The following is a 17,836-nucleotide window of genomic DNA, read 5'->3' as shown; positions in this document are numbered from 1 at the left end:
CGGAACCCACTTCTACCACACCAGTCTTTGAGCCACGCATTAATTTCTCTAATCTTATTTGCTCTATGCCAATTTTCACATGGCTCAGGATAATCCAGAGGTTATTACCTTTAAGGTTCTGCTTCTTAATTTGGTGCCTCGTTCCTCATACTGACTATGCAGAACCTCTTTCCTTGTCCTGCCTGTGTCATTGGTACCTACATGGACCACAATGACTGGATCCTTCTCCTCCCCCTTCCTCTCCAGCCCTGAGCAGATGTCTCAAACCCTGACACTGGGCAGGCAACACAGCCGTCTGGACTCTTGCTCTTTGCTGCAGAGATCAGTGTCAATCCCCCTAACTATACTGTCACTGCTGCTGGCTGCTGCCGCCAGCGCCGCCCTTTTTTCTTCCTCCACTTGAATGGCTTCCTATATTATAGTGCCGTGGTCAGGTTGCTCATCCACCCTGCAGCCTCCACTCTCATCCAATCAAGCTTAAAAAACCACAGACCTGTTGGACAATCGCAAAGGCTGATGCTCCTGCACTCCTGCCTTCTGGGACCCTTTACCTGCCTCAGCTGCAGGCACACTGTCTTGTCCCTAACCACTGACCAAATCAGAAAACCCTTTCCTCAGGGGTGTGACCTCCTCCTAGTACAAAATGTCCAGATAACTTTCCCCCTCCCTGATATGTCGCAGTGTCTGAAGCTCTGCCTCCAGTTCAATGACTTTGAGCCGAAGCTCTTCGAGCTGCAAACACTTACTGCGGGCGTGTTTGCCCTGGATCACATCCAGGAGCTCCCACTTGCTGCAGCCGTGACACATCAGCTGTTCTGCCATCCTCAATGTGTTTTGATTAGCTACTTAATTATTGTATTCAATTATTTATTTTATTTTCCTTTTTTTTAATGTATTTTAACAAGCTTACCACTAGTTCCTTTACTATTTTAAACATTAAGATTAGAATGGACCTTAATCACTTATCAGATATTCACCAAACAGGTAGCTTCTTCCCAAACCAATCACCTACCTGCTTGACTGTGATGTTTGATGCTATGTTTGATTTAAATTAAATTAAAAGCTTACCTGTATACTCACCCCAGCAGCTCTCTGTTTTCCTGCTCTCACTTTTTGATTTTTCTTTCCTGCTCGGCTCCTGCTACTCTCTCTCACTATTATTCTGTATCGTAGAAATCTCCTGCAATTTCTCTCCAGTTATCATGACCCTAATTTGATATGGTCAACAAATTATAATTCTTTTTGTACTTTTCCAATCTGTGCAAATATGGGCATAATATTTCCATTTCAGGTCCCTGCAACACATTAAGTAATCTGGAAAAAAAAAACATTCATTTGTCCTTTATTTTTCCCCCTCACCCAACCCTACTAATGAAACTCCACAGGTCGTTGAACAAGGGGTATAATAAAATTAGCATTAGGCCATTTGATAGTGAAATTAGAAAGCACCTTATCGCAAATATTGTCGTAAAAATCTTGAACTCCCTGCCCTTAAAGACTTTGGATGCTGGCTCAATTGAATATTCAAGACTGAGATTGATAAATTTTTGTTGGATAAGGATCTCATGGAATAAGGAGCAAAGGCTGGCAAATAGAGTTGAGGTGCAGATCAGCCATGATCTCATTGAATGGCTAAATGGATTACTCCTGTTTCTATGACAAGTCTTAAATTTATCCGATGATGCCTGATACTTTTTCCAAGAATTTCAGTACATTTCGTGGGGTTCTGATGAAAGGTCACCGACCTGAAACTTTAACTCTGCTTCTCTGTCCACAGATGCTGCCAGTTTCCATGATTAGAAAATATTAAGTTATTTTAGCAGTAAATTTGTTTATAGCATTTGGGAATGGGCCACGCATTGCTTGATGTTGGCTAAAGTGCTGCATTTAAAGTAGCACATAACAGCACCATAGTATCATGAAGCTAAAGTTTAATTTTGCCATGTTTACTATAAACTGTATATTGTAATCATATGCAGCATATCCATTTTGTTAATAACATCACAGTAGCTATCAAGTCTCTTCGGTGTGCATCCTAAAACTACAGAAGCCATTCACATGTATCTCCAGCCGTCTTTGTTGTAAGAAATAATGGGAAACATTTTTCTTCCTCCTGTTTTGAGGAGAGCGTATTTTTTTTAACGAGTTCACCACCCAAAAATTGTGGAAGTTGGTAAAGGCTTGTTTTAAAGGGCCCTGCAAGTTCATAATATAGCTTCTCCACTGTGGTAAAATGTCATCAATTCAGGCACAAAATACTTCAGTACTACAAGTTGCTCATCTATTTTGATGGTCTGAAGTTAGACACTTCATGTAGTGAATGCCTTTTTCATGTATATTGGATGTCACTTCTCTTGCGCAGAATACCCAGCAGAGTTTGTTGGAATTGAAGTCAAAATATCAAAACTTCCTGACCAGCTCTCAGAATGGATTACTTTCCAAGGCAAAAGCCCTAAAGAATATAATGGAAAGAATTTCTAATGAGTCCTGCACAAATATTTTGAAAACAATTGAAGAAATTGAGTATGAAAATCAAATGCTAGATCAAGAATGTCTGCTTCAATGGAAAGCAGTACAGGTATGTTTCTATGTTTATTTGCTTCAGGATAGTTATAGCGGTGATGTATTTGTGAAGTTCCCATGCTCCGCTTCAACTGTTAAATTTTTTGAAATCTGAATTTATTTTGAAAACATTTCCATTTTGGAATTGGCTGTAGTGTTTCCATTGATCTATTCTGGTAACTCGTTGCCCTAATTTTAAATTGCTACAACTTCTTGCTATTTGCTTTGACTCATGTTCAACATCTCTAACAAAAAGCTGTGTATCAGAAAGATACTCAATGACATCTGGATATAATAGAATTAAAATGATGTAGTTCCAAATTATATGTACCTATGACTGTTGTCAAAAATGAGATCCATTGCCCAGTACTTAGTCTTTGCAAGTTCAGATGTGCATTTAGGTCAAAGTTGGGGGCAAAAGCACCAAAACCATACTTAATAGAAATAGAGATTAGCCTCAATTCTTCATTTGCTGTTCTCAACACATCAGTGGAGTTAGCTGGCTGTGACACAATTTTGACTAAATACTGTTACGAATTTATGGATCTACAGCAGATGCTCTCTCAGGTTCTTGTTCAGGTTCACCCTCAGGCTCCTGTGAACTGGCAAGCACCTTTGCTGTCCACTATCTACTTAAATGAAAATCCAGCCTTGTGTTTTCAGGAAGGTAGACTAAAAAGAACTTCAGTGAGGCAAAACCAATTTGTAAAAGCACAAACTGTTATGCCGCAGGTGCATGTGAACACCACCATCTGCAAGTTCCCCTCCAAGTCACACACCATCCTGACTTAGAAATGTAACACTGTTCCTTCACTGTTGTGGAGTCAAAATCCTGGAACTCCCTACCTAACAGCGTGGGCGTAGCTACACCAAATGGACTGAGGTAGTTCAAGGTGGTGGCTGACCACCACCTCAAAGGCAAGAAGGGATGTGCAATAAATGCTGGCCTTGCCTGAGACACATCCCATGAACAAGGAAATTGTGTTGGGATCTGTTGTCGACTAATTGAGACTTATTGCTATGATTAGTCAACAACTTGATTGTCATTGCATCATGGCTATCAGAATGGTGGTAGGTGAACTGGATGGACCGTGGTCATTCTTCATCTAGCAATTCCTATGTTCTGATTTGGCATGCTTACTCTCTGTGGAAGGAGCATGCAAGGCAAATGCGACTTCTGACTGCTCCCTGATCTATGTCACGTGTTGAGCTTCCCATCCAAGTTATGCTTTAGAACGAGGATCTCCCCACCATCTTTTGATGTGGAAGCTTATGAGATTATGCTGTCCTTTAGCTACTGCTGCCCCCAAACCTCACCAGCTGGGCGCATTGAAAACCATTTTGGTATTAAGGGTGCTAACTGCTCTGGGATGTGCCTAGTAATTTCTCATTGCCTTAAAACTTGTGTGATATGCAAGTGTATATATTTTTATGGCCTTTTGACCTGGTATTCTACTCATTTTCCTAATCAACATCCTAGATGACTTATGTAGCTCAAAGTTAAATTTTTGTGAACTGAATCTAACTTCAGAGCATGACCGTAATTTAAACAAAAATCCCTTCCAAGACAAATATCTAAGTCACAAGGTTCCCCTTGTCCTCACTTTCCACCCCATCAGCCTCCATATCCAAAGGAACATCCTCCACCATTTCCGCCACCTCCAGCGTGATGCCACTACCAAACGCATCTTCCCTGTCAGCATTCCGAAGAGATCGTTCCCTCCATGACACCCTGGTCCACTCCTCCATTACCCCAACACCTCGTCCCCTTCCCGTGGCATCTTCCCCTGCAATCGCAGGAGGTGTAATACCTGCCCAATTACCTCCTCTCCCCTCACTATCCCAGGCCCCAAACACTCCTTTCAGGTGAAGCAGTGATTTACTTGTACTTCTTTCAATATAGTATACTGTATTTGCTGCTCACAGTGTGGTCTCCTCTACATTGGGGAGACCAAATGCAGACTGGGTTACCACTTTGCGGTACACCTCCACTCAGTCCGAAAGCATGACCCCACGCTTCCGGTTACTGGCCATTTCAACACTCCCCCCTGCTCTCATGCTCACATCTGTCCTGGGATTGCTGCAGTGTTCCAGTGAACATCAACGCAAGCTCGAGGAACAGCATCTCATTTACCGATTAGGCACACTACAGCCTGCCGGACTGAACATTGAGTTCAATAATTTCAGAGCATGACGGGGGCCCCCCATTTTACTTTTATTTTTAGTTATTTTTTTTCTTTTTTGTGTTTGTTTTATTTTAGTTTGTTTCTACTGTGCCTACCCACTTTTTTCATGTTTGTGCTTGTGGCTGTTCAGTTTTCAGTCCTATCTATACTAATGCTTTGTCTTTCAGCACACCATTAACGTATTGTTTGCCTTTGCTCCATGACCTTCTGGTCAGCTATTCTGTGACCTTGTCCTATCAACACCTCTTTTGTTATCTCTTGCCCCACCCCTGCTTTACTTGCTTAAAATCTTTTACATTGCTTATATCTGCCAGTTCTGAAGAAGAGTCAGTGACCTGAAACGTTAACTCTGCTTCTCTCTCCACAGATGCTGCCAGACCTGCTGAGTATTTCCAGCGTTTCTTGTTTTTATTTCATATTTCCAGCATCCACAGTATTTTGCTTTTATCTAAGTCTCAATGTTAATCATAGGAATTACTTCCCTTTAAAAGAATTTCAGTGTAGTGATATTCATGGCATCATATGGTGTATAAAAAACCAGCACAAACATTGAAATAGCAGTTTGTTTTTCATCACCTTGGAAACATTCCTCCACTTTCTGATGCATAAGATAGCAGTTCAGTTAGATTTTTACTAGAAGCCATTAATACCCCTATGTTTTTTGCTTTCTTCATTGATTTAGTTCGTGTTCTCAAACATTTTAGTGCAAAAATGATTTTTCGTGATTTTGGTGCTCTGCTCCAAACAACACGAGACCTAGACAGAAAATGTTGGAAATACTCTGGCAGCATCTGTAGAGAGAGAAACAGAGTTGACGTTTCAGGTCTGTGACCTTTCTGCAGTATTATGCTTTTGTAACGCTACACCAATTACAAGTTGCAGTTATAAAATGCCTTTAAGGTCACTTCCCATGACACTTACATAGGTGTATTAGGGGAAAGATGAATGCTAATCCAAAAGAGTAAAATACTGCAGGTGACCAAAAGCTTGGTCCAAGAGCAACAATGTGGAGGGTTTCAGAGAATTTTGTGTGTGGTGTCGAGGCAGCTAAAGGACCAGTGCCATTGGTAGTGGGGTGTGTTTGCATAAAAAACCTGAGTCAGAGTTGCAGGGTATTCAAGGAGGTTGTGTTGCTGGAGGTTGGAGATTAGAATACGCAAAACAAGGAGGGATTTAAATAGATGAATATTTTAAATGAAACATTGTGGGAATGGGAATCAGTGTATATCAATGAAGAAAGGGGTGATAGGTAAGCAGGGCTTAGTGTAGGATAGGATATGGGTGGTAGAGTTTTGCTAAAGTTGAACTTTGCAGAGGATGGAGAAGGGAGACCAGCTAAGCAAGTATTGGGATAGTCAAGTCTCGGTGACGTGTACATGAATGAAGGTTTCAATGGTAAATGGGATGAGATAGTGGTGGAAGTAAGTGGTTTTTGTGATGGAGAGGTTATGCGACCAAGAGTTTAACTTGGGGTTGAATAGAATACTGACGTTGTAAACAGTCTGGTTGGGGTGGGGTATAGAGTCGGTGGCAAGGATGTGAAGTTCATGATGCAGACCAACATCAATCTTCCCATTGTTCAATTGGAGGAAATTGTTGCTCCCCCAAAACTGGTTTTCTGACCAGTTTGACTGCACAAAAGCTGTGGAGAGATGGAGCTGAGTGTCATCAGCAAATAGATGGAAGCCAACCCATGTCAGTGGCCAATATTACCAAGTAGCTGCACATTGCTGAAGAGGAGAAAGTCTGAGGATGGATCCTTGGGAGAATCCTGAAGTATTGGTATGGGCGGGAAGAGAAGATGTTGCACGATTGGGTGGGTGAAAGTGAAACCCAGTGTATGCAGTCCCACTGGGCTGGATCTTGGAGGATGTTGTGATTGACCGTGTTGAAGGCTGCAGTGTTGTTGAGGATGACCAGGGATAATGAGCTGCAGTCACTGAGAATATGATTTGTGACTTTACTTGGGGCATTTTAGTGCTAGAAATCTGGCTGAGTGCAAACTGAGTTGTAGGGAGAAGGGCATAAACCTGGGAGGTGACGAACACTTTAAGATACTTTGCCCTTGCAAACTTTTGCTCGTCTCCAATCTTTTCTCTGATTTATTTTAAATAAATAGCTTGTTTTTGTTTGGTGCAGAACCATTTTTAAAGCTATGCTTTAAGTATCAAGACCTGCAATAACCTATGCATTGCCTCAGTCAGTTACACTTCAGTGATCATGGTTAAGCAATGATCTACCGTGTCAGCATCATCTGATGGTATGCAGCAGGTTTTCACTGTTGGTTGAACCTGATTGTCCTCACTTCCAGTGAGGTATACTGAAAAGAATATCAACTCCAAATAATATAATAGGCAAAGAAGAATTGAATTTGTTTTCCATTTCAGCTGAAGTTTTGAAGTTGCTGACTGCTGCCCCAAGTTGCACAATAATGGATTGTGAAATTCCATTTAGGACAGTGTAAATTCCTAGGCTAATATGAAATTTAGAGTATTATCAGTTTTACAGGGGCCATATCTATACAAGTTCTCCCACAAAGTAGTATACAATAAACAAGTACATTCAAAAAATGTCCATAAAGTTAAGTGTTTTAACTGAAGATCCACATTGGTCATTTCATCCTCTTATGTCCTCAGAGTGAAGCTAAATTTTCTGAGTCTGTGCGGACTGGATATGTAAAGTACATCAGAAATTCTTGTGATGAGATGGCTAATGAGAAGAAAAAAAATGAAGAACTGCTCTTACAGATTGAAGCCGTCAGACAGGATTCATTCAACAAAAATGGCTTAGATCCGTTATTAGCCATGGAGAACCAGAAGTTGTTCAAAAAGTTGAAGGCAGCTGACCTATTGCTACAGGTAATTAAACAGCATCAATGCTTTATTCACAATTGCTTTTATACGTTAGAGGAAATATTCACTGAAAAATATTTGGAAATTGCAAAGGGAAAGAACCCATCATTGTGATCAACCCAATGAGTTTCTCTCATTATCCTGATATAGTTCACTAATTGGAATGTGAAGATGTAACCATGTTTATCCAGTTCCAATTTTGTAAATTTGTGACGATAACAATAGTACTAAGACAAAGTGCACTCTGGTATGCTGATATCTTATATTTCCTAATTGCTGTATTGTTATTTCAATGTATACCTGTGTACAGCCCACCCCGATCATTGGGCAACAATGAGATCAGAGCACATTCTGCAGTAAACAGAAGTAAGTTATTTCTAAAGCCTATTGGACTACCTGTTATCTTTGCTATTGCAGTTGGGGCCTTTTTAAAGCTCACAAGGTATCACTTACGTTTGAATGACCCTTATGTATTGATGGTATCTCTACATGTATATATTGGAACAGAATTGCACTGACCTTGAAATGTAGTGTTGCTAAGTAACTTGGGTAAGGTATATTTATATCCTAACTTTACAATTTCAGAAAATGAGGATAAAAATTCATGAGCTAGAAATAGCACTGACAGCCAGTCAAGAAGCCTACAAACAGCAGAACGATAAAGTCACAGAACTGCAGACAGAGTTGAGCTCCAAGACTTTAGAGAACAAACTTGAAGATCTTCAGACAAAATTGTTGAAGAAGGACAGCCAGATTAAAAACTTTGAAGAAACTTTGGAACAGCTGCAGGTGTGCGGGGAGAAATAAAGCCATTGAATGTGAACTTAAAAAATGTGTGCACTACCAAAACCAGGAATACTTTTGTTAAATATTTGAGAAAGTAAAAGGAGTTGTATTCCTTAACTTTATTTTGTAAGTAATTGATTCAGAGCTGCAAAGATCAAATTTCTCCAATCTGCAAACTTAACATGCTAGTTAGGCCACAGCTGGTGTACAGTTCTAGGCACCACACTATAGGAAGGATGTGATTGCACTGGAGAAGGTGCAGAGGAGATTCAGCAGGATGTTGCCTGGGCTGGAGCATTTCAGCTATGAAGAGAGACTGAAAAGGCTAGGGTTGTTTTCCTTAGAGCAGAGAAGGCTGAGGGGGGACATGATTGGGGCATAGATAGGTTAGATAGGAAGAAACTTCTTCCCTTAGCGGAGGCGTCAATAACCAGGGGGCATAGATTTAAGGTGAGGGGTACGAGGTTTAGAGACGATTTGAGGGGGAAATAATTTACCCAGCGGGTGGTTGGAATCTGGAAGGCACTGCCTGAAGGGGTGATAGAGACAGGAACCCTCGGAACATTTAAGTATTTAGATGAGCACTTGAAATGCCACAGCATACAAGGCTACGGGCCAAGTGCTGGAAAATGGGATTAGAACAGTTAGGTGCTTGATGGCTGGCACAGATGATGGGCCGAAGGGCCTGTTTCTGTACTGTATAACTCTATGACCTGCACTTGTCTGACCCTGCAAAATGTGACAATCATATTGTTTAGTAACTCTTTAATTTAGTCAAATACATAAGAAAAAGAATTTTTAAAACTAACTGCACTGTCCTAGTCTGAATTGATTACAGTTGAAATATTTGTTCAGCTTTCAGGAAAAATTTGTTTGATTAAGGAACCAGCTATGTGGTTGAAACAAGTGCATTGTGATTGTTTCAACTATGTGTAAGACTAACAGGACCTTTCAAACTTAGTTTCCAATTATCTAAATCCACAAAGCCCCACAAAGTGTTTTGAGGGCATTTATTAGTCTGGAGCTATTCCATATTTAGCGCAATGATCTGAAATTTGCATGAAGTTTACATCAGCCTAGGTAGCTCCTATAGTTGGTAAGATAGTAAGAAATCGGCTTTGTATATATAAAAGTTAATAAAATTAGTGTTTAGAGATTCAAAAGCTTTATCTTTCCCTATATGAAGAGTTAGCATTGTCTGGCATCTACTGTAAATTTATATCTTCAAAATCTTGAATGTCTTTTTTTTTTAAAAAGTCCTTTTTTAATTCTTTTTTTGGTTGACAAGTTTGCCAACTTTTCCCATTATAGCTTCCCAGGTCCACATTTATAGAAACCTGTTATCTTTCAGTTGCACAATATGATCACATGTGGAGCTATATTGTTTACCTTTCTTCTCACTTCATTTTTTTCGAAAATATTTTATTCTACCATTTCCTCAGTAACTGAGACTTTTAAAATCTGAAATAAGGATTTAAGCAAAAGTTCAAAATATACATATTTCACAATTATTCATTGAATTATCTATTTGTTTTGAACTCTCTTCACGTCTTAAATGAGTTGAACTTCATGCAAAAATCTCTAGTTACATCTGAGTGTAGTGGAAGTTAGAAAATATAAGCATTTTAATCACTAACTGCTGTTAGATGCACAGACAGTAACACTGATGCCCGTGGTATCTTTTCTTTTCTTAGTGGTGTTTTTCCAAATGCCCAAATTAGTTGAATTTTGAAAGTCAATGAAACTCCAGCCAAGCCTCATTTGGTGCACTTTGCACACCAATTTCCTGTGTGTTTTCAACTTTGATATAGTAAGTGAAAACTTGCAATTTTAACCTAGCTGGATAAATGATTTGAGATAATTCTGATGAGTATCACATTGGAAGTGATACTGATTCCTGAATATGCAAGGTTATATCGCCAGATTTGGTTGGAATGGGGAGTGGGATGTTACTTCCAAAGGCCCTGGGTTTTTTTTTGAAGGCAGTTACTTTTGGTTTTGAAAATCAGGCTCTTTCTAAGCTCAACAAGGCAGCTAGAGGGTTCCTTCAGATTCTGTTCCAACTGGTGACCATTTCAAATTATCATCGTGTACTCCTGAATTTAAGAGTTATGTTAGCAGAACTCACTAAAAACAAAAATCACATTATACTGAAATCTAAAGGCAAATAGTTTGTTCAGGAAAAATCCTGATTAAAAAGAACTGCATGTTCCAGGGTGCTATGAAATCTTTTTGTGAAGGTATATAATGTCTGTAGCAGGAAGTATTCATCAGAATTTATTTTGCATTATTTTTGTTTATCACAGGCTAGGGTGGACATGGGAGCTCAACCTTTCAAAGAGGAGATGACTGAGCTGAAAAATCGATTCTTTGCACTGCAGATGGAGAAGATTAAAGAGAGCAAACATTTTGAAAATCAGTAAGGGAGGCTTTTTATTAGTGTTAGCTGTTACTGTTTGTTTTTAGCTTAGACTTTTGTTTTAGGCTAGACTTTTTAAGCAGCGTGAATTATTTGTTTGCAGGATTAGTTCTCTAAAAGTCAGCTTAGAACATAAAGAAGAGCTGCTGAGGCAAATGAAGGAAACGCTTCGAAGAAACCAGCAAGAGCAGGATACCACAAGTTAGTATTTTTTTAATTCATTATTAAGAAACTAGACAAAATTGCAGAACATTGTGCATTCAAATAGTTTGAGATTTTGGTATTGTGCACCAAAATTCAGAAAGGAGATTTTGAGGTGTTTCCTAACTTTGTCTACTTCAAATTCTGGAGGTATATGCACACTTTTGGGATCCTGGCATTGGGGGGTACAATGTCAAAATCGAAAACGACACAAAAATAGTGAGCATTAAGAGGTCTTTGACTTCAGGGCAGACAGGACAATAGATGTTAAGTGAACTTTAATGAGAACTTTGATCATTTAATGAAGAATAAGAGGGCCTATATAGTGTGTGTGTGAAACTTTAAAAGGAATGAAAACGGGCACTTGTGGGGTTCAGATGCATAAATCTTTCAAATATAGAGAGTAAGTTGATTTTTTAAAAAACATAGATTCCTATATTTTATAAAAAGGGTCAGCATGCCAAACCTATACACATCCTTAGGCCACAGTTTGGATATTATCCTGTTTTAGGTGTCCTTACTAAGATTATTCTAGTCTTCGGTTATAAGGCAAAACTGAAAAAAAAAAATGTTTACATTTATCAATGGAATGAAGAAGGTTTAGAGGAAAGCTAATCAAGCTGTTAAAAATAGAGGGATTTTGATGAGGTAAATAGGGAAAGATTTAGTTACCGGTGAGTCAATGACTGCAGGGCATAATTTAAGATCATTAGCGAAAGAACAAAGGTAGTTATTAGAAATTTTTTTATGCAGAAGTTTAAGATGTGGAGTGTTGTACCAGAAATAGTGTTATAAGCAGAATACATTATCGTTTCCTCAAATTTGTGAAAAATATCTGTTCAGAAATGGATAATTTAATAATAGAGATCAGTTTTACAAACTGATTATTAGAGGCCTGTACTCAAGCAGAATATTGTTTGAAGAACTTTTGGGAATTCAAATTAACATCCATCATGGGAAGTTCCTTGATACCTTTAATAACAGCATCCTCAGAGTCATCAAGGAAGTGACTAATAGGAATCTTTCAATTTTCTGTCATGTTTATTAAGGCCTTAGCTGTTTGAATATATCGAAAATGTTCTTCCTTTTGAACTCAAAACTTTGGTTAAGTGTATCAATGTACAAATATTAAAAATTGAGTTGGGTGATACCATGTTTTGCTCTTAGCAAGGAAAGATCTCTCCTCAGTCTTTTTTTCCCCCACCTCCTAACCTGCCCTCTCCCAAACTATTGGAATTTACTATCTGTGTTCTTTTCTTTTGGGCCTCCTTATCTCGAGAGACAATGGATACGCGCCTGGAGGTGGTCAGTGGTTTGTGAAGCAGCGCCTGGAGTGGCTATAAAGGCCAATTCTGGAGTGACAGGCTCTTCCACAGGTGCTGCAGAGAAATTTGTTTGTTGGGGCTGTTGCACAGTTGGCTCTCCCCTTGCGCCTCTGTCTTTTTTCCTGCCAACTACTAAGTCTCTTCGACTCGCCACAATTTAGCCCTGTCTTTATGGCTGCCCGCCAGCTCTGGCGAATGCTGGCAACTGACTCCCACGACTTGTGATCAATGTCACACGATTTCATGTCGCGTTTGCAGACGTCTTTATAACGGAGACATGGACGGCCGGTGGGTCTGATACCAGTGGCGAGCTCGCTGTACAATGTGTCTTTGGGGATCCTGCCATCTTCCATGCGGCTCACATGGCCAAGCCATCTCAAGCGCCGCTGACTCAGTAGTGTGTATAAGCTGGGGATGTTGGCCGCTTCAAGGACTTCTGTGTTGGAGATATAGTCCTGCCACCTGATGCCAAGTATTCTCCGAAGGCAGCGAAGATGGAATGAATTGAGACGTCGCTCTTGGCTGGCATACGTTGTCCAGGCCTCGCTGCCGTAGAGCAAGGTACTGAGGACACAGGCCTGATACACTCGGACTTTTGTGTTCCGTGTCAGTGCGCCATTTTCCCACACTCTCTTGGCCAGTCTGAACATAGCAGTGGAAGCCTTACCCATGCGCTTGTTGATTTCTGCATCTAGAGACAGGTTACTGGTGATAGTTGAGCCTAGGTAGGTGAACTCTTGAACCACTTCCAGAGCGTGGTCGCCAATATTGATGGATGGAGCATTTCTGACATCCTGCCCCATGATGTTCGTTTTCTTGAGGCTGATGGTTAGGCCAAATTCATTGCAGGCAGACGCAAACCTGTCGATGAGACTCTGCAGGCATTCTTCAGTGTGAGATGTTAAAGCAGCATCGTCAGCAAAGAGGAGTTCTCTGATGAGGACTTTCCGTACTTTGGACTTCGCTCTTAGACGGGCAAGGTTGAACAACCTGCCCCCTGATCTTGTGTGGAGGAAAATTCCTTCTTCAGAGGATTTGAACGCATGTGAAAGCAGCAGGGAGAAGAAAATCCCAAAATGTGTGGGTGCGAGAACACAGCCCTGTTTCACACCACTCAGGATAGGAAAGGGCTCTGATGAGGAGCCACCATGTTGAATTGTGCCTTTCATATTGTCATGGAATGAGGTGATGATACTTAGTAGCTTTGGTGGACATCCGATCTTTTCTAGTAGTCTGAAGAGACCACGTCTGCTGACGAGGTCAAAGGCTTTGGTGAGATCAATGAAAGCAATGTAGAGGGGCATCTGTTGTTCACGGCATTTCTCCTGTATCTGACGAAGGGAGAACAGCATGTCAATAGTCGATCTCTCTGCACGAAAGCCACACTGTGCCTCAGGGTAGACGCGCTCGGCCAGCTTCTGGAGCCTGTTCAGAGCGACTCGAGCAAAGACTTTCCCCACTATGCTGAGCAGGGAGATTCCACGGTAGTTTCTATCTGTGTAGTGACCAGGTAATCTGCCAACTTGTCATGGGTTTCAAGCTATCACTGACTGATTAGTTCTACAGTTGCTGTGTTTCTACATGCTTCTGTTAATGGTTTTCTAATGTAGACAGACCTTTTTGAAAGATTATAATTGGTGAATTTAGGGGTAGCAATATGTTTAGAATATCCAATTGATTTAATTTCTAATTTTTTAGTTACAGTTGAAAATAAAAATGAGACATATTCTGCTGATGCATCTCTCACATGCAGCACTGGAAGCGGTATAGTTCAGAATGCAATGGTGCTTCTTTTAAATTCTGAGAAAGCTAAACTTAATCGAGACCTAAACCAGCTCAAGAAGGAAAATGCACGTCTTGCAAGGTAATTTTTTACATCCAAATATGCCTTGATTCTGTTGGTTATTTAAAAAAAAAACACTGGCTTCATAGTATGTACATGCTATTTGGTTAGTTGTATTTGGCATCCAAGGGCCTAATGCAGGTACAGAACCAAAGTTCAAAAATCCTACAAGAAGCTTCTCAACCCAGCTGTTCTCAGTGGAGCATCAGTTGCATCTTGTGTTCCTTTCGCACCCATGTCTCATGACTGTACTCATTTCCACCCCACCCCACCCCCATAATTGGTGATGTTAGTCACTGTAGAGCAAAACAAAACAGGGTTTTAAGATATTTCTTCATGAGCATCAAATAAGTTGACCATGTACAGTTGTCAGTGTTGTCATTTAAAGGAAAAAAAATAGTGGTTTTTAGAAGTTTTGCTTTTGGACGTACTATGTTGCATGCTTTGATTTCCTACTTTAAGGTTTAAATATGCAAGTTGTGATCCTGTGAGGAAATTTACCTGGAAATGCTGCTATACTTTGTGTTGGACATTGATATTATCTTAATTCATTTTAGAATTGTGTCTGAGCTAAAATATGAAAATAATAAATGGAAAGAAAGAGCTGCAAAGCTTGAACAAAAGGATCGAATGCCATCAAAGCATCGGCTGATGGATGAAAATGTTCAACATACTTTGACTCAGAATCCAGATGAGAGTGTCGCTTCCCAGTCACAGAAAGAATGTGCAGCAGTGCCACCAAGAGTTGAGATTTCGACAGAATTATTTCCTCCTGAAAGCAAAACTACTGCCACCCGAGATGAAGGTGCACTTGCTTTAGAAAAAATGTTACCTGCTAATTCTTCTAAAACATCAACCTTTAATATGGAATCGCAGCTGTGGTCACTCCCTCGCTCCAAAATTTTTGATAACTCCCAGCTGGGTTTCACAGCAGGTAAGTGCAATCAGCATTTGTGTAGATGAAATAGATGTGCAAGAGTTCAAATCTGTCCCCACCATATTCTCAGGCAGTGCATTCCAGATCCTAACCACAAGTTGCATTTAATAAAAGGTTTTTCCTCGCATTGCCATTGCTTCATTTGCCAAACATCTTAAATCAGTGTCCTCTGGTTTAGGATCCTTCAGCCAGTGGGAACAGTTTCTCCCTGTCATCTCTGTCCAGACACCTCCATGGTTTTGAACATCTCTATCAAATCTCTTAATCTTCTCTTCAAGGAGAACAGACCCAGCCTCTCTAACCTATCCATGTAACTGAACTTCCTCATCTCTGGAACCATTCTCAGGAATCTTTTCTGCAGCTTCTTTAATGCCTTAACATCCTTCCTAAAGTTTGGTGCCCAGAATTGGACACAGAACTCCGGTTGAGGTGGACCCAGTGTTTTATACAGGTTTATTATAACTTCCTCCTTATACTTAAAGCCCAGGATCCCATATGTCTTATTAATCACTTTCTCAGCATGCCTTACAATCTTTCATAATTTGTGCACATATACCCCCAGTCCCTCTGCTTCTGCACCCCCTTTAGAATTGTACCTTTTAATTTACATTGCCTCTCCTCATTCTTCCTACCAAAATAAATCACCTCACACTTTTCTGCATTAAATTTCAGCTGCTACTTGTCCACCCATTCCACCAGCATTTCTATGCCCTGTTGATCCTGGATGATCCTGGGACAGTGAGCAGTTATAGCAGATGAGAGCAGGACCCATTATGTGATCCAGCCAGCTCTGGCAATGAGTGGCTGAACCAGTTGTCTGCCATATTCATTCAAGTCTGCACCCCTTAGACATAAGGGGGCAAAGACAAGGACCATACCAGGGGGAACTGCCAGGGTGAGAGAGTAATGATTCTACTGGGGACTAGGGCATCAAAGGTGGAGGTGACGATGTGGTTGAGCGAATCAGTAGCTGCAGAAATGTCATGGCTAGACAGGTGGGATTTTGAAAATGCAGTTAGAATGAATTGGGGAATAGTTTTCGCCTGGGGGTGGATACAGCAGGAGGTAGGATTGGGCCTTGGAAGGGGGATGTGGGTGGAGAGGGGCACAAGGAAGTGAGAGTAGGGACAAATGTGACCTTTTTGAGTTGGAAAGCTGTAACTAGTGGAGTGTCACAGATCAGTGCCGGGACCTCAGCTATTCACAATCTATATCAATGACTTGGATGAAGGGACTGAATGGATAGTTGCTAAATTTATTGATGACACAAAGATAAGTAGGAGAGTAAGTTGAGAGGAGGACATAACTTGTCTATATCTCTCTGCAGACTTCTTGAGTGGGCGAACATTTGGCAGATGGAGTATAATGTGGGAAAATGTGAACTTGTCCAGTTCAGCAGGAAGAATAGAAAAGCAGTATATTTGAACAGAGATTGCAGAACTCTGATACAGAAGGATTTGGGTGATTCACAAAAAGTTAGTATGCAGGTACAGCAGGTGATTAAGGTTGCAAATGGAATGTTGCTGTTTGTTGCAAGGGGAATGAAATATAAAAGTAGAGAAGGTTTGCTACATTTGTACAGGGCATTGGTGAGACCCCACATTTGGAGAACTGCATACCGTTTTGGTCTGCTTACTTAAAGGATATAATCACATTAGAAACCGTTTAGAGAAGGTTTACTCAACTGATTCCTTGGATGAAGGGGTTATCTTGTGAGGAAAGGTTGAACATGTGGGGCCTGTATTCATTGGAGTTCAGAACAATGAGAGGTGATCTTATTGAAACATAAGGACCTGAAGGGACTTGACAGGGTGGATGCTGAAAGGATGTTTCCCTTTATGGGAGAGATTAGAACTAGGGAATGTAGTTTAAAAATTAGGGGTCTCCCATTTAAGATGGAAATAAGAATTTTTTTTTTTGCTGAGGGTTGTTCGTCAATGGAATTCTGCTCCCCAAAGAGCAGTAGAGACAGGGTCATTGAACATTTTTAAGGCTGAGTTAGATTTTTGATTGATAAGGGTGTTGAAGGTTATAGCAGTTAGACAGGAAAGTAGAGCTGAGTAGAGTCAGATCAGCCATGATCTTATCAAATGGCACAGCAGGCTCAAGGGCCTGAATGGCCTACTCCTGCTCCTAATTTGTATGTTCATATGTATCAGAGATAGCCTTACCTATGATTGATACAATGGCAGCAGCGAGGCCACATGAGATGACAAAGTTAAGGGATGGCTTTGAATGAGTTGGGGAATTTGCATGGAAAAAGAAATTAAGGGAGGATAAGAGGGCAGTAAACTCACGAGAGAGACCATGATGAGTTGAGATGAAGGTTGAAATATAGGGTTCAAAGAGGTTGAGAGAAAAGTCGTGAAAATAGTCATGAGAAATTTTTTATTGTACCTGAGAGGGCGGAAGAGAGTAAAGATTTTAAATAAGTGGGGAGGGAGTGAAACCAGGTCAGGTGCTCAAAGGAGGAGAAAGTGCCAGAGGAGTTCAGGGTCAGAACAGTGTGATTTGGCAACAAATCTTTATAGATCACCTGTAAAAGGGAGGTAACTCTCTATAGACAGGTCCTTACTGTAGAATATCTTAAACCACTCCTATGAAAGGGAAAGGAAGCTCATCTAAAGCTAGAGCTCCCTGGATGACTTGGAGAAAAAAAAGATTAAAATAGGAGGCTTATGATAAATGTCAGGTTTATAATATAATGAAGAATCAAGCTGAATGC

At 40.5% G+C, this 17,836-nt stretch overlaps 1 protein-coding gene and 1 long non-coding RNA gene across 3 annotated transcripts in view; one reads left to right on the top strand and one right to left on the bottom strand.

The window, feature by feature from the left end:
• The window catches only part of LOC137369336 (uncharacterized), a 196,223-nt gene that overhangs the window by 168,892 nt on the left and 9,495 nt on the right, over positions 1–17,836 (bottom strand). The gene's annotated exons all lie outside the window — the stretch shown is intronic.
• cenpe (centromere protein E) overlaps positions 1–17,836 on the top strand; it is a 209,070-nt gene that overhangs the window by 183,559 nt on the left and 7,675 nt on the right. For both annotated transcript variants that reach the window (XM_068030382.1, XM_068030381.1), the window contains exons 44-50: positions 2,363–2,578; positions 7,385–7,606; positions 8,186–8,389; positions 10,693–10,805; positions 10,909–11,006; positions 14,030–14,195; positions 14,732–15,108. In XM_068030382.1, the coding sequence (XP_067886483.1) occupies positions 2,363–2,578; positions 7,385–7,606; positions 8,186–8,389; positions 10,693–10,805; positions 10,909–11,006; positions 14,030–14,195; positions 14,732–15,108 (1,396 nt within the window). The remainder of the gene's footprint in view (positions 1–2,362; positions 2,579–7,384; positions 7,607–8,185; positions 8,390–10,692; positions 10,806–10,908; positions 11,007–14,029; positions 14,196–14,731; positions 15,109–17,836) is intronic.

This window comes from Heterodontus francisci, chromosome 4 (assembly GCF_036365525.1).
Source record: "Heterodontus francisci isolate sHetFra1 chromosome 4, sHetFra1.hap1, whole genome shotgun sequence".
In the NCBI taxonomy this organism is placed as follows: Eukaryota; Metazoa; Chordata; class Chondrichthyes; order Heterodontiformes; family Heterodontidae; genus Heterodontus; species Heterodontus francisci.
The sequence above is the reverse complement of the archived record's forward strand: the minus strand, read 5'-3'. Positions and strand labels throughout refer to the sequence as shown.